The sequence below is a fragment of the Balaenoptera physalus genome, assembly GCF_965194825.1.
Source record: "Balaenoptera physalus genome assembly, chromosome: 1".
NCBI classification, from domain to species: Eukaryota; Metazoa; Chordata; class Mammalia; order Artiodactyla; family Balaenopteridae; genus Balaenoptera; species Balaenoptera physalus.
The window spans coordinates 131,582,680-131,599,493 of record NC_138882.1 but is presented as its reverse complement, the minus strand read 5'-3'; the positions used below and the strand labels follow the sequence as shown (position 1 = coordinate 131,599,493).

Here is a 16,814-nt window from a genome sequence, read left to right as displayed (position 1 = left end):
AACCCAGATTCGCCTGACCTGAAGCCCGTACTTTTAGCCATCATGATAAACCACCTTCCTGAACTGTACCCTTCTTTACTCTGAATTCAAAATGTCACGTGGCCAGACACCCATCACTGATGTTCCTCTGATCTCAGCTCTCTGTTTTCATTGTAAATTTTGCTTTTGTTTTACAATTGCTTGCCCACAACTCTTGTCCAAACTCTGCTCTCAGCCAGGAGAGGCTGCTTGGCAGCTGTGCGTTGCACTGGCTGAGGCTGGTTGAGAGAAATGGGGAGATGGGCTGAAAGGCTGATAAGTAACAGCTGAACTTCTTTCCTGATGCAGGCTACGTGTCTGATCCCATGAGCCCGATGCATTTTCATTCTTGCCGGAATTGTGGCAGCTTTGAGGACAGCAGCTGACAGCATTCCGCATTTACCTAAGGAGAGTTTTCCCCCAAACTGACGGCAACAATTCCAACCATGGCAGCCTTGCTTCCATTTATATTTTACCCTCTAAGGTCTCCTTAAATTGGCTTATTCATACTGGTCCTATTTAATTCCCCACCACAAGTTGGGCTTCAGATTTGTGGCTGAGGAATGAAATGCAAAAGAACCAAAACAGAATGTATTTGAAGAATTGTTTTCAATTTTGTAAAGGAAAAAATAATTTTATGTTGTTGGTTGGAGATGGGGCCTTAGTCGTTGGTGGGGACTTAACAATTGTTATGTTTTCATAGACTGAATTAAGTAGATTTGTGTTTGAGAGTCATGCGTTTGATTTCTTAGAATATTGTTCATTTTCTTATCTCATTATGTTACTTAAAGTGTCCAGCTCCGTGATTAAAGATTCTTTGGTGACATACAAAATTGACTCAGAAGTGTATTTTATTCCAATAAGACTTCTACTGAGTACACCTTTCTTTCAGATATATTGGTAAAAATAAGTAGTGATCTTCAGATCAAGAAGCTTGCAAAAATATAACACTTATTATTTGGCCTCCTCTCTAATGGTACCTCTGTGCTCTGCCTGGGTGACCTGTTGCTGTCAGCACTGAGGTGTCACAAATGCCATCGGTACCGTTATGAAACCGACCCATGCATGCAAAGCTGCCATTCATACCAGGGTCTGGCACAGTGCACTGGGAGGATAGTTGAGGTACATGCTACCTTCAGAAAAAGAGAAGTCTTCCCTCCACACTCCCAACAAGGAAGGCAGGAATGCTTCCACCAACAAAATAGTTTTGCCATTGAAAGACAGACCTGGAAAAAACAGTCAGGAAACCATGAAAATTCAGTGTTATAATTACTGCTATTCACCTTGGTAAGGGAAATAACATTAGTAAAGGAAGATTGGGCATCCTCTAAATCAAGGTTTCTGGATCTCAGAACTATTGGAGGGAGTAATTCTTTGTGGGAGCTGTCCTATGCACTGTGGGATTTTTAATAGCTACCTGGCTTCTACCTCCAGATGCCAGTAACATCTCCCAAAGTCACAGCAATCAAAAGTGTCTCCAGACTTTTCTTAATGTGCTCTGGGGGACAAAAATCTCCCCAGGTTGAGAACCACTGCCCTAAATCCTGAGATCAGGGGGCTGAAGAGGAATGAAAGGAAGATAGAGCCTGACTCTGACTGGCTGCATTTAGGCAAAACTGCTTTCTCCTCCTCCTTAGTAGTGTGGATTCATAGACAAACGGAGCTGAATGAGTGCTGATTGCTCCTTCTGTGTCTGTGGCAAGCTGCTCCATTCTCCCCCCTCCCCTACCAATTAGAAATGATGTTGCTTGCGGGTAATTTCTATCAGAACAGCAATGCCCCCTCTATTCCTTCAGAGCCTTTCCTTATGACCTGTGGTCGCAAAGTTGAAAGCCCCCACATGTTCTGAAGAGCTTGGCGACAGCCCAATGTGAATCCAGAGGCAGAAGTGAAAACCAGGGTACTTCCAATTAAATTTATCCTTTTTCAGCCCCCAGCCTTTTCACTTCCCCACCCAGTTTTTCCGGAGTCACAGATACTCTGTCCCACCAAGCGAGTTGCCAAGGGGCTTAATCATAAGCAGGACCAAGGAGCTTGAAGTGACCATACTGGTAAAACGCCTTCTGGCAAAGACAGAAAAAGAGAAAAAAGGGGCTGGTTAAAGAGCCCCGGTCTCCCCAGCTCTCCCTCTCCACCTCTGCTCTAGGTACTTTAGGAAACCAGCCAGCACCAGCCTGGGAAACTTTGGGGCTTAATCCTTTTGAGTTGAGTTGAAAGGAATAACTTGGAAAGTTAAAAATTTTTAAATATATACATACATACCAATTTTAACTAAAAGATTCACAGTAGGTGTAATGCCGAATGTGTGTCTAATCAGGATTAAAGCAGGAATCCTCCCAGGTTCCCACTGAATGGAGGTCAGATCCAGAGGAATGACTGCTTCTGAAATACTCCTCTTTTAGAGAAGGATTTTCTAGAACAAATTTGTCAAATTCCTTTTCTTTGTTTCCTTTAATTAACCACCTCCTCTCTCCACACTATGTCTCCTTATGTTGCTGCTTCCCTCTGGCTCTTGTTAAGTATCTGTGTCTTGATTCCTGAGAAGGGTAACCTTTTCACAGATGCCAACCTATAGCTCACAAACCCTTTTCATTACTGCACTTTTAATGGGGCCCAGGGATCATCTTAGAGCTTGCCTCGAGACCATGGGGATTTTTTGTGTTGGTTTTTTTTTTCTCCTTGCTGAAAAAAATGTCTCACTAATTGCTTTCTTTTTGTGCTGGTAAAAATGAACTTCTATGATCATGTTTTTGCATGCTTAGCACATTAAATTTTTTTTTCCATGTGCATGCAGCACTGAGCTCACTTAGAAGATGTTCAATTAGCTAAAATTGTAAGCCAAATTACAGCAGCACCAGGAGAGAGTTATTCCAACACAGTGATTATTTGGGTTAAATTATTTCCAAAGCTGACATTTCCCTGGGAAAGAGAAAAAAATGGGTGCCAGTAGTAGGAAAAAGGGCTAGTGCTAGACAATCCATCTGAAATGAAGGACCTGATTTCTTTCTCTCTCATGCTCTCTGCCTTTCCTTAGTTTCTTCTTACCTTCCTTCCATCCTTCCTTCCTCCTTTTCTCCCTCCAACAATAATCATTAGCTTTGGAGTCACTCGGGCCTTCTACGGTAGTTGTGTGACCTTGGGCAAGTCACTTTACCTATCTGAGCTCGTTTGTAAGATGGTGATAATAAAAATTATGTTGTAAAGTTGCTGTAAGGATTACAAATAATATAAAGTGCATTGAATAGTTCCTGGCACACCATAGTCAGTATTGTAAATGTTGTTGTTGTTTATTTTTATATTATGTCACCACACAGCCAAAGAGCTATTCTACAGAAGTAGAGCATGAGAAGGGTAGAGATTTTTCTCTCTTGTGGAAATAACCATTAACATCCCTAAAAACCCCACCTTTGCAAACAGCAAACTGCCAAGCTTATGCTTTTGAGGCAGTTGGAGCCAAGATGCATCAGCCTTAGACAGTGACATCTTATTTACACCTGAAATAAAATCTGAAGAGAAATGATATCCTTTAAATCAAATACAAGAATCAGAAAGAATTTCTCAAACAAGGGGGATGATAATTAAAAATAGAAAGAAAACACATTTATTGAGTATCTGCTATATGGCAGGAAGTGTTTTAGATGATTTTAAGTGTATTATTTCAATTAGTTCTCAAAATAGCTCTGGAAAGGGAGAATGCTCTTCCTGATTTTCCAAGTAAGTGACAAATCCAAGCTAGCATAGAATGGAATCAGGTTTCAAAACTCGGCTTGTCTTGCACTAGCATCCATGAGTTTTTCACTACATAGTACTGCCTCCACTGTGATGGAGAAAAAGGAATAAAAATAGCAAACATTCACAATCCAGAACTGTGGTAAAAGCAGACAAATCTGCAGTTCTGCAGTCCTGAAGAAAATTCGGGAATTACCCAGGAGAAGTTGCAGGGACAAAAATAAAAACAACCAAACCTGTCTTGATTACTATGGCTCATGATTGCAAAGTAAAACCAAAAAAAAAAAAAAATCATCATCATTTCCTCTGTTTTAATTATGGAAAAAGGAGGGCTAGAATAATCTCAAGGTTCAAAAAACATACATTGTTATTTTCTAGGCACAAAGAACCAGAAATGATTGACAGAAGCAAGACTCTCACCGTGATAAGCAGGAACAAAACAATTATGAGGGCAAAGCACAGCAATTAGGGAAGCCAAGAAGTTTCACATTTTCCTCTCCTTATTAGCACACTGGGTGGGGAAACTGAGGAGAGATGGTGTAGCCATTACCAGTAGGATTTGAATACCTTTTTCCTTCCTAGTTTTGTGTTGCTTGTAGTTACTCAAGCATGCTGACTGCAGAGCTCCCCCTGATCAATTCCCTTCTATATTTCACGAGCCACAAGGGCAAAGATGAACCGTTTGACAATTGCAGTCCCTTCACAGGGGATCAGTTGAAGGCTCAGCTGCTGCAGTAACAGACTGTGGTCCAAGACTGTCAGCTCAATTAGCACCATATGCAAAACATGATGGAGAAGCAAAGTTCCTCTCCCTCCTTGGACATCCTACCTTTTGGAAGGCTAACTAGATACAAAAAGAGCAAGGGTTGTACATTTCTCCTCAGGCCAGAGATCCAAGGCAGCACAGCAGCTGACCCAATGGCAGGGTACTAATTAAATTAGGCTTCTAGAATTAAAACACTGCCCCGGGTGCCAGGCCCCACTGATGAGGACAGGTCTCCGAAGCACTCTGTCTAACTTTATGTTTAATTAGTGAGACAAAAAGAATAGTATCTCAAACATCTGTCTTCTCAGCAATGGACTCATATGCAGGAAAAAGGTATCTTCGCCATCTTTAAAGAAGGTTTTGAAGCTCACTAATTTCACTAACTTCCATCTCTTCTTTTATCTCAACTAATCAGGAAAGGGTGAGATTCCAGCAAGACCACAAAATGCAATGAAAATAATTTGAATGTTGGTTTGCCCTTCAGTTTTTACTCATAATAATCCATGGTCTGCTTAACACCACTTCAAAAATTAATCCACGGTGAAGAATGTCAGGTTCTTCTTTCAGAGGTTTTCTTTTCCCGTCTTTAAACTCAAATCAGTCAGAGGGAATGGAATTAATGTCCAGATTGAGGATAGTCTGAGGTGAGAAGAATAAAAATGGATGGGACACTGGATGACATATGTTTATCCTGTACCAGGTATGAAATTGTAGGAGGCAGACTAGCACAGAGCAGTTCTCAAACTTCAGCCTATGTCAGAATCACTAGAGGGTTCATTCAAATGCCGATTGCTGGACCCCACCCCAGGGTTTTAGAATCCGAAGTTTTGGAGTGGGACCCAAAAGCGTGCGTTTCCAACAATCTCCCGGGAGACCTGATGCTGCTGGTCCCAGGACCACACTTTGAGAAACACTGGCATTGTAGTGAGCTTTCGAGTCAAGCATGGGTGAAAATCTGGTTCAACCCCCTCACTGTGTGTGACCTTCCATGGGCAAGTTACTCAGTCTCTCTGACCCTCGGATTCCCCATCTATAAAGTGGAGACAATGATTCTTACCTCATAGAGAGGATTAAGTAAAATAATGCATGAAAATCACATATCACAGTGCCAGGCACATGATGAATGTTCCATAGCAACCAGCCATGCTTAATATAACATGACTGGGAGAGCAATCAAGCAAGCACCAAGGGCTGATCTTTAACTTCCTGGATGCTAATTAAAGGATTATGGTTTGAGAGAATTTAAGTGTTTGTAAGACAAATAGACCCTAAATTAGCATCCTATAATCGAGGTTATACAACAAAAAGAATATGAGAATAATGTAAAAAGCACAACATGAATAAAATTATAACCAAATTTGCAGTGCAGTAAAGTTCAATATAAATGGTTAATTACTAATGTCTCCAAGGAACATGAACTAGGCTCCTCTTTTGTGTTACCTCAAATCTTCTTGGTCTCACCTGTGCCATTGGCCACTGAGTCATCCACCGTCACCACAAACCAACTTCCTGTGGGCACAACTTGACCACACCTTGCCTCATATCAAGCCTGGTTCCTATTGCCTTGTACCCCCCCAGATCACTGCCATGGGGCACCCCTGTTGCCCTGAAGAGAGATGTCCCAAGTTCTTGAGGCCTTTGCAGCTCAACCTAGCAATTAACACTTGGGGACCTATGGAGTAAACCTTTGACCAATAGGGATCAGGGCCAGGGAATAAGGGCCCTTCAGGGATCAGGGCCCTTCTCCATCACACCCCAAATGTCCCAAGGCACAGTCATTCTTAGAGTCTCAGAAGACAGTTTAGTGAGACTGACAATCAGTTGCCCTTGATTCCAAATACCGTCCAGCTCAATACCACACTGTAGGATTGGCTCTCCCTCCTACCCTTCCTCACTCCTGCTCTCCTCATTCCCACTTACATGGGATTGCTTTCCCTAAAGAAATAGTAGCACATGACGTTTTTACTCGGGCTCTGCTTTCTAGAGAGACCAAGCTAGGATAGACAGTATGTAAATAAATGAATTTTGACTGCTAGTTTCTCCTTAGTAAGGAGTGGTTTGTGGAATGAAGGAGTGAGCAATTGGATAATTAAATGAGAGTAAGAATGAATTAACAAAGGAGTGAAGGGATTCAGTAGGCTGCTGGGCTGAGATCATCATTTTAGCCTTGTTCCTTTCAGCCCCTTTGACTCTCCTATTGTCTTTGTTAAAAGATAAACTGTGGCATTTAAAAAATTTTAAGAATTTATTTGAGCAAAATTTCATTTAAAGTGGGTAGGGCCAAATCGGAAGTAGTTAGGAGCAATCTACCTGCAGGAACCAGGGGCAAGACTTTTATGGAGAAGAAACAGAAACAAAGCAAAGCAGTTATTTGATTGGCTCTAGCTTAAGTGGTTGCCTTATTTGGGAAAGCCTAGTTGGTTGTTTGTGATTGGTTGTCCTTAGATTTTGATTTCTTAACCTTGAGGCATTTACAGGTTTAGGTTTTGGGTTGTTTAGTAGGCTGGTAAGGCGTTAGAACAACCTCAGTCTAATGGCTTCCTTGTTTAATTAATTTAACACTGTTTTCACTCTTTCACAGTTTCTCTTTTATGTGTGGGATGTGGTACTTAGCACTACTCTGCTTGATTATGCCCTTTGTAAGTAACACTCACCAGCAAAACTGGCTCTGTGTTGCTAGGGATTTGCTACCTTCACTCTAAATTTCTATAAACTGATTTTTTCCTCTCCCTTTTTGGTTGTTATTTCTCTCATTCTATCAATCTGCTTACTAATTTTTCTACTTTATTAGTATATTCCTATTTAGCATTCTCATTATTACTGCTATTCTTTTTCCTCCCTAGTTGTGTGTTTAGTGTCTCTACAAGTTGGAAATGACTTTTTACGTACCCTTCAGGGAGTTCTTTCATTTGCATGAAAATGACCAGTTTCCTGGCATTGCCAGGAGGGTACTAGCCCCCCAAACAAACTCTGTCTCTGTGGTGCTTCTTGTTCTTTCAGTTTAATCATCCCTCACCCCTTGCTTGGAAGTCTAATGAATGAAATGATCTGTCATTGCTTTTGCTTTTAACTCTTCAATGCTCCTTAAATATGGGCTCCATGCATTTTTTTTCAGTAGCAGTCCCAAAAGAATAGGGAAGCAAAGCTCAGATTTTGTTATAGTCGACCCCCACCTACCATGTTACAGTTCCTCCTTAGTACAGTAATTGCCTGCCCATCCTTCAAGCCATAGTTCTTCACATAGACAACAAGGAAGCTGAATAAAAAAATGAACAAAAGAGGGCTGGATTGGAAAGGCACCAAATTAAAGGCAAAGATGAGGATGAAAAGCAATGGAATAAAGGCATAGGGTTGTTAGTCTACCGCTCAGTTCTGCAGAACCCTAAATATCCAAGATTTTTGGCATCCACATATTCACCAAAAGTCTTCCATCTCCTGTATTACAAAGTCAGTGCATTTTGGGGGCAAGTTCAACTGGTCAAATCTATGCAAAGCAAGCACATTTTAAAAAATTCTAGCAATTAAAATAATTGGCTAGCTAAGAAAAGACTGTCCTAGTTAATTGGTCTCCACTGAAGAAACATTAGGCTTAAGGGAAAATGTATGTTTAATAGAAGTAATAAGTTATTAATACAAATGGAAATCCTGCAAAATGTAAAACAGTGAGTAGTGAAAACTGTTCAAGTTGCTTGCTAAAGCTAAATTAGTTTGTTCCTTTCTCCCACACTATCCATTAAGCTGTTAACTGATTTAAAATATTAATAGAGTTCAGGAATCACAGAGAAATACCTCCTTATTTGCAATTTTTCTGTCAGATGTCTTACTACTGTATCAAAAATGATTATTCATAGTACAAACACATGTTGCAATTAATCAAAGCCATATTGCACAGCAAACAGGAGTGTTTACAAATGTTCTTAGAGTTCTTAGCCTGGTTAAAAAACAGATCCTGTATCCCCTTATAATTTTAAATGATCTGCCTTAAAAGTCATGTTTTCTCTTATTTTTATAGATTCCATAGAGTTCAGTTTTCCTGTGGTGCTTATTTATGGTGTTTATTTGCAAACCCGGCATTAATAACTATCAAAAAAAAAAACAACCAAACCCACCATGCATTTAAAGGGAGCTATTATTTGCATCTCCAAGGAGAAGATGACTAGTTTTCTGTGCCCTCGTGCAGCTGCCTGTCACCCTGCTGGGTCACTCAGGGATTTCCTAATATACAGCAGGCAAATGAGTGTTTGTTATCATTTCTTAGGGCTTTGTTGCACAATGCCTTTGGAGAACTGGGATAAACTACGAGTGTGTCACACACAGCCCCTTTTCCCCATTGTTTTAAGGCCTGGTCAGAGACAGAAGCCACATCCTCATTCACACCCTCTTGTCTCTAGACCTTACCCTGGTTTCCACTCTGCTCTTTTTTTTAACTTTTTATTTTAGATAATGATCAATTCACAGGAATTTCCAAAATAGTGTACAGAGAAGTCCTGTGTATTCTTCACCCAGTCTCCCCCAGCAGAACATCTTGCATAACTACGGTGCAATATCAAAACCTGGAAATAGATATTGGTCTACTCCCCTTCTTATTTTTGAAATTTTTTTATTTTATTTTACTTTTTGACAGGAAAATAGGATTTATTGGTGGATGTGAGTAAGGAGGGGACAGTGCCAAGGGTGTCATGAGTGCAAGGTCCGCCATTTGTCCAGAGGGCCATGATTAGGGATGTATTTGACTCCACAGCCTGAGCCACTTTTCTGTCACCATATTTTCAAATTCAGCAGCAGTAAACTTAGTAAATCCTCACTTCTTGGAGATGTGGATCTTCTGGTGGCCAGGGAACTGGAACTTGGCCGAGGGTAGGGCCTCAATCACATCTCCTTGTTCTGCAGCTTGGTACGGATGGACATTATGACTTGGCCACCATGCCCTGGGGCTTTCCAAAGGCACTGTGCATACCTATCTGGAGCCTAGACTGGGGACAGCATGCCAGTCATGAATGTCCACTGGAAAGGGCTGCCTCCAAGGTCCCTTAGGGCAACCGATACAGACAACAGGCTCATACACTACCCTACCTAGGAGGCTGCTGTTTGCAGCCATTGCACACCAGGCCCCCACAGGGAAAAGAGCACGGTAGGCTGAATTGGCTGCAAGGTCTACTCCCATTTTTAAAGGGACCTATTACTTACCTCTGAGTAGAAAGAGGCCCTGAGCCCATCTTATGCTACCAGCTACAGTGGACAAATTACAAAAGAGTGAAAAAAAAAAATGAGGTATTCAGAGGGTAGACTACTCCTTTGCTTCTCTACTAGAAAGTTTCATACAACCTAGTTGTTTCCTTGACCCATATGTGAACTCTTCCTTAAAGTTGATATAAGGGAAGAAATATCACTAACAAGAGCGTTACAATTTTAAATGCCACTAAAAAGAGCATTACAATGTTAAATGCCAATAACAAGAGCATTGTGATTTAAAAATCTCTTCCCAACCATTTTAAGACAATTGTGTTAAACCATCATTTAAGAAGCTTTAGTTGTGGAAAAATTTAGTCTCAATCGCTAGTATCTTCATAGTCAACCTGAACTTTATTGGGAATTTGTAACTGTGAATATTTGAAAAAATATATTCTCTCACTTTACAATTAAATGATATAAATATTTTGAAGATTATGTCAAAAGTCTGTCTTTTGTAACATAAGGACTCAATAATTTGAAGGGCTTTCCCAGTATAAGTAGAACCTGCATAAAATTAAAATTTTTACTTTATTACTGAATTTGCAGTGAATAAGGAAACACTTAAAAAAAAAAAAAAGAAAAGGTGAGCTAAAACCATCAGTGATCAGGTAAGGACAAGGGAAAAACAAGGTTGCCCTGAGGGCAACGGGCTATTAGTACTGAAACTGGTGACTAAGCCTTGCGCCAACAGTGAGGGGGAAATTTATTAAAGATTGGCACACTAAACTGGACCCTGAAAGGATTATTCACAAACTAAAATTAACACAATACTCACAGACAAATGAGAAACAAACCACCATGAATGAAACTCAACAGAAATAACAAGCTACAGTTCCAGACACCGAAGATATCAGATATTAGAAGAATCGGTTTTGGAATAGAAAGTAGCTATGCATACAGTACTTAAAGAAATTCTAAAAATAAAATGACACAAAGTAGGAAAAAATTAGCAAGCAGCATGGGACCATCAAAATGAACAGATAGATTTGCAGTTTTGTAGTTAAAGGAGAGGGTGTTGGAGTAGATAATACAATCACATGCCTGGTAAAATGAAGAAATAGGTCTAGTGTGGTAGTAGACATCTGGTGGGTTGGGAGATGTTCTGACTAATAAGTGAAAATATAATATCACTGTGCATCTATTCATATATTTTTAAATTTGTTTTGCTCTTATAAGAAAATTTGCTGTCAATACTATTGATGATTATTGCCACTGTAATATTATCCTAAAGTTTTATCATGCAGTTTTATAGACCCTTTCTCCACTTTAAATGTTGATAGAGGTGGTACAGGTACATATACCTTAGGTTTCTGGCACCCTTTGGAGATTCAATTTAGTTTCTGTATAAGTTGTTTTTATACTTCTCTTTTTTCCCCCGTAGTCAATTATATTTCATTCTTATTTTATGCCTATTACAGAAAAATATCAAAAGTTTTTGTGGATACCAGTGACTTATAATAAATAGTAAGTTTTAACAATTTTATATCACTTTTTAGCTATCTTTGGATTACATATTAATTCATTTTGAATATTTCAAAATCAATATTGAATTGTTATATTTCAATATGTCTCTCAATATGCTTTGAATATAGACACGACTAAGGCTTACTGATGGACTTGACATGGAATGAGAAACAGAGAGATGAACAGTTTTTGTGAAAAAAAAAATGAACAGGTAGACTTGGATTAAAGACTAAATACAACTTTAAGAAATGAAAAATAAAATTGTTGAAAGTACAAGTACAATGAATGCATTAAATAGAAGATTAGACAGATAAATAGAAAAGAATTGGCAGATAGCTCTAAAGAAATTACACAGAATACAACTTTAAGGAACAAAAGGTGAAAAAGTCTCAGAACTTTTTTGCTCATCTCTAAAATAGGAATTAAAATACAGTCATTCCTCAAGGTCCATCCATGTTACTGCAGATGGTAAGATTTCATCTTTTTATGGCTGAGTAGTATTCCATTGTATATATATTATACCACATCTTCTTTATCCATTCATCTGTTGATGGATACTTAGGTTGTTTCCATATCTTGGCTGTTGTAAATAATGTGATGAACATGGTGGGTGCATACATCTTTCCAGACTACTGTTTTTGTATTCTTTGGATAAATACCCAGAAGTGTGTCATATGGTAGTTCTATTCTTAATTTTTTGAGAATCTCCATACTGTTTTCAATAGTGGCTGCAGAAAAACTAACAAACAAACACAAAATAAATGAACAAACCAAACCAAACAAAAACAAACACAGAGATACAGAGTAGTGATTACCAGAGGGGAAAGGGTGAGGGGGGCAGAGAATGGGTAAAGGGGATCAACTGTATGGTGATGGATGGAAAATAAACTTTTGGTGGTGAGCACATTGTAGGGTATACAGAAGCAGAAATATAATGGTATCAGCTTAAAGAAAAATGCACAACATAAAAGTTATTAGTTAAGTTTTATTTGGGGAACTTACTAAGGACTATAACCTGGGAAACAGCCTCTCAGTTTAACCTGAAGAGGTAGGGGTGGAGCCAAGATATATATAAATTTTTTGGCTGGGAAATATGTATAGTCAAGCATGCATCTTGGTAACAGTTCACTGCTAATCATAAACTACAGTTAATCTCAAGTTAATAATTTTAGTGCTTTTCTATGTATGGGAAGATGCGAGAATCTAGGGTCACTGAAATTCTTCCTCAGGTATGCATCTTAACTATCTAGATGAATTCTCCTTAGGGTGCTCTGTCAGTGGGTGACTGCAATGGACTGTGACTTAACCTTTGCATATTGGGATGATGAGCAACACTCTTTGTTCTTTTTGTTTACATTATACACATAAAACTTATATAATATTATAAATCATTGTTAGCTCAATTTAAAAAAATACAGTCATCCCTTAGTATCCAAGGGGCATTGGTTCCAGGACCCCCCCCATGGATACCAAAATCCAAGGATGCTGAAGTCTCTTATATAAAATGGTGTAGTATTTGAATATAATCTATGCACATCCTCCTGTATGCTTTAAATCATCTCTAGATTACTTATAATACCTAATGCAATGTAAATGCTATGTAAGTAATTGTAAATAAAATGTAAATGCTATGTAAATAGTTTCCAGTACACGGCAAATTCAAGTTTTGATTTTTGAAACTTTCTGGAATTTTTTTTTTAATTTTTGAATTTTATTTTATTTTTTTTTATACAGCAGGTTCTTATTAGTCATCACATTAGTTTTATACACATCAGTGTATACATGTCAAACCCAATCTCCCAATTCATCACACCACCACCACCACCCCCCACCGCTTTCCCCCCTTGGTGTCCATATGTTTGTTCTCTACATCCGTGTCTCAATTTCTGCCCTGCAAACCGGTTCATCTGCACCATTTTTCTAGGTTCCACATATATCCGTTAATATACGATATTTATTTTTCTCTTTCTGACTTACTTCACTCTGTATGACAGTCTCTAGATCCATCCACGTTGCAACAAATGACCCAATTTCATTCCTTTTTATGGCTGAGTAATATTCCATTGTATATATGTACCACATCTTCTTTATCCATTCATCTATCAATGGACACTTAGGTTGCTTCCATGTCCTGGCTATTGTAAATAGAGCTGCAATATTTTAAAAAATATTTTCGATCTGCCATTGGTTGAATCTGCAGATGCGGAACAGAAGATAGGGCAGGTACAATGAGCTACAGAGGGCCAACTGTACCTGCCCTATCTTCTTCTGTTTGCCACTAGATTCTACTTCATGAGAACAATGCAAGGTACGTGTGATAGTAACCTATAAGCGGAAAACACTATTATATACCAACAGGTAGAATGGAGACTGCCTCTGTCCCTTTCTGCCTCTTTCCCTCAAGGCTATCCTTATCTAATTTATTTTTCTCTTTGTTGGTTCTCTTCAAATCGTTCTTGTTCATTATACTCTGATTTTCCCTGGACATAAATGTTGAGAGGCAAAGTGAATATGATCTGTGATTTAGTCCTTTCCCAACCCCTTAGGATCAACTGAGGCACCTGTCTGCCAGGTGTGGACTGGACAGGTGTGGAGCTATTTATCACACTGGTTAGAGGTGCTCAGTTGAGAGGCAACCCCTTGACTTGGGTGGCTCAAGGTGCACAATCCTTTTCAAGGATTGGAAAGTGCACTGAGCCTTAGAAGACACATGGGCTAGGAATGCCAGGAGCACAAGTTCTTCTACTGAGAAGTGGCACTCAACTCTCCATGGCTGTCCAGAGGCTAATCAGCCACAAATCTACTGAGACTCAGCTTCACAGATCTTACACTTTGCAAATGGATATTAAGATTTGAAAATAACAGAATCTAATTGCCATTGAGAAGCAATCCCCTCTAGAAGAGGCCTCAGCAGCGAAGAGAAGGATATTTATTGTAGTCTAATAGGGTATGACTCAAATACAGCCTCTCGGGCAACAGAAAATGATTCCAGCATTATCCTTGCAATTGTAGTGGTACTGTGTGTTGGAAGGCCTCATCTTTGTGGTGTGAAGCGCAGGACTCAAAGTTCTGGCTAAGAGAGTAGACTCTAAAGCAGTGGTTCTCTACCCCAGCTGCACGGGGAGCTTTAAAAGAGACTGGTACCCAGTCCTACGCCCAGAGATTCTAATGGTCTGGGTGCAGTCTGGACGTCAGGATTTTTCAAAACCTCCCAGTGAGTTCTAATGTGCAGCCCAGGCTGAGAACATTTGAGAACGCTGGTTCTCACAGCTCAGCGTGCATCAGTGTCACCTGGTGGCCTTTTTAAAACACAGTTTGAACTCTAGCTTCTCAAGGTCTGGTCCCTGGCTCAACAACATCAGCAGCATGTGGGGATTTGTTAGAAATGCAGATTCTCGGGTGCCGTACAGCCCTAATTAATTGGAAATTCTAGGAGTGGGACCCAGCACCTTCAAATTTAAAAGGCCTTCCAGGTGATTCTAATTCAAAGCTAAACTTAGAGAACTCCTGCTCCAGATGGAGCCATTTTTTTTCTGGGTTAAACCCCATCTGTGACACTTCCTAGCTTTACAACTTGAATATGTTACTTCTTTTTGTGTCTCCGTTTCATCACCTATAAAATGGGGCTAATAGTACCTTCCTCATAGCATTGTGAGGCTTAATGAGTAAAAGAATAAAATGAATAAAATAGTAAAAGCATAATGTGTTAGGTTGTATTATACCGATTTAAATTAGGCTTCTGAAATCACATTAACATCTACCTTTTAATCTCAGTAGTTATTCAGAATTGAGATCTGTGGAGAAAAGCCTTGGCTCCAAATAGTAATCACCTGGGGAGATTTTTTTTAAGTCCTGTTGCCCAAACTTCACCCCCAGAGATTAAAAAAATCTCCTCCGGGGAATTCTAAGGTGCAGCCAAATTTGAGAACCAGTGATTCAGATTTGAGTTTGTTAAGCTGATTTGTTTATGCTTAGATAGGTTTGTAATTTGTTGAATTCTACTGGAGAGTTCTGTGCTTAGTAGGGAGCCACTAACATTATGATTAGTTCAGTGGGGAGAGTTTCCATTCATTTTCAAAGATTTTCTTTTCTTTAAATTAATCAATGGCAGGTGTGTGTGTGCACACGCATGCGCCCGTGTATGCATAAAATAACTAGTATGTGGTGCTTCTGCTGTCTCTAACCATAAATTTTTGCATTCTCACTGGGGATTATAAACAGGCAATGACAAACCTCAGGACATCTGTAATTCAGACGACCAAAATATTTCACTTAAGCGACATTTGAAAACTTGTATTTCAGCATTTGCAAAGCAAGAACAAAATTAGCTGTTCTAAAAAACAAAACTGAAAAAACACCAAGTTTTAGAGAGTGAATTTGATTAGAAATTGGGATTCTGTACCTCTAACAAGAAAATCTGACTAATGAGGAGCAGCATTGTGAAGTGAAATAAGCTCTAAAGATAGGAGTTGCAATCCTGTTTTGTCCCTCACCAGTGTGTAACCTATTCCTCAGACCCGCTGGGTCTCTGCTTTCTCAGTCTGATACCTACAGAGGTGCTCGTGGAACTTTTGATCTCCAGGGTCCCTATTACCTCTAACGTTTTATGAAAATAATGACCATTTTCTCTTCAGTCCACAAATTCAGATACTCCCTGCATCCTATCAACATCAATTAAATTTAGGCTTAAAAATTTCCAGAACCTGTAACAGCATTACCTCTGCATTTTAGCTGTTAGTCATCCTTTTACCAGATATTTATTGAGTGTGTGCCATGTGCAGCCACTGCTCTTGACACAGGGAATTGAACATGGACCAGAGCAGACCATGTCTCTTCTCTCATGGAGCTGACATTCTATTGCACAACAAGTCAGCCTGTGTAACAGGAAATGTAATTGTCACAACTCTACAGTTCCTTTTCTCTTCCTCACAACATCTCACACTTGCATTCTAACAGATGGACTGGAGAAGATGGTGACGGTGTGGAAGGAGAGATTGAAAACCTGGCTAAAGTGAAGCTGTTTAATAATAGTCTTAAAAAGAGAGGAAGATTGTAATAAATCATTCTTATTCCACCGAGGAGTGAAAGGGCAATTAGTTCCTTTGTGCCAGTTGTTTCCAAACTTTTGTGACTAAGGCACATTTTTGAAAACTGAAATTTCTGTGGCATACGAAATGGGGGGGATTGGGGAGTTGCCGGTGAGGATTAGTCTCCATAGTTATGGAAGCTGATTGCTTTTCAAAAGCACAGGTTAGCAAACTACAGTCCTCGGGCAAAATTTGGCAGTCCACCTTTCTTTGTAAATAAAGTTTACACACCTATTTGTTTAAGTATTGTCTATGGCTGCTTTTGCCCTGAAATGTCAGGATTGAGTAGTTTTGACTGTATGTCCTGCAAAACCTGAAATATATACTATCTTCAGTAGTTTTGACTGTATGTTCTGCAAAAAATCACGGACTGATGAAATACCAAAAATGATTTAAGTGGCTTATCAGCTGACAAGTCAATTAGGTCCTAATTTAATGTTCTTGAAAACAAAGATTTGAAAACCACTTGACTTGCAGAAGGATTTATTAACCAGCCATTAAGGTCATTCCCTTTCTCA

At 39.4% G+C, this 16,814-nt stretch overlaps 1 protein-coding gene across 6 annotated transcripts in view; it reads left to right on the top strand.

The window, feature by feature from the left end:
- Positions 1 to 4,038, top strand: part of LOC309640595 (serine/threonine-protein kinase TNNI3K) — a 299,196-nt gene extending 295,158 nt beyond the window's left edge. For all 6 annotated transcript variants that reach the window (XM_082419553.1, XM_082419557.1, XM_082419556.1 and 3 more), the window contains one exon: positions 328 to 4,038. In XM_082419553.1, the coding sequence (XP_082275679.1) occupies positions 328 to 404 (77 nt within the window). In that variant the 3' untranslated portion in view covers positions 405 to 4,038. The remainder of the gene's footprint in view (positions 1 to 327) is intronic.
- Positions 4,039 to 16,814: the final 12,776 nt, after the last annotated feature.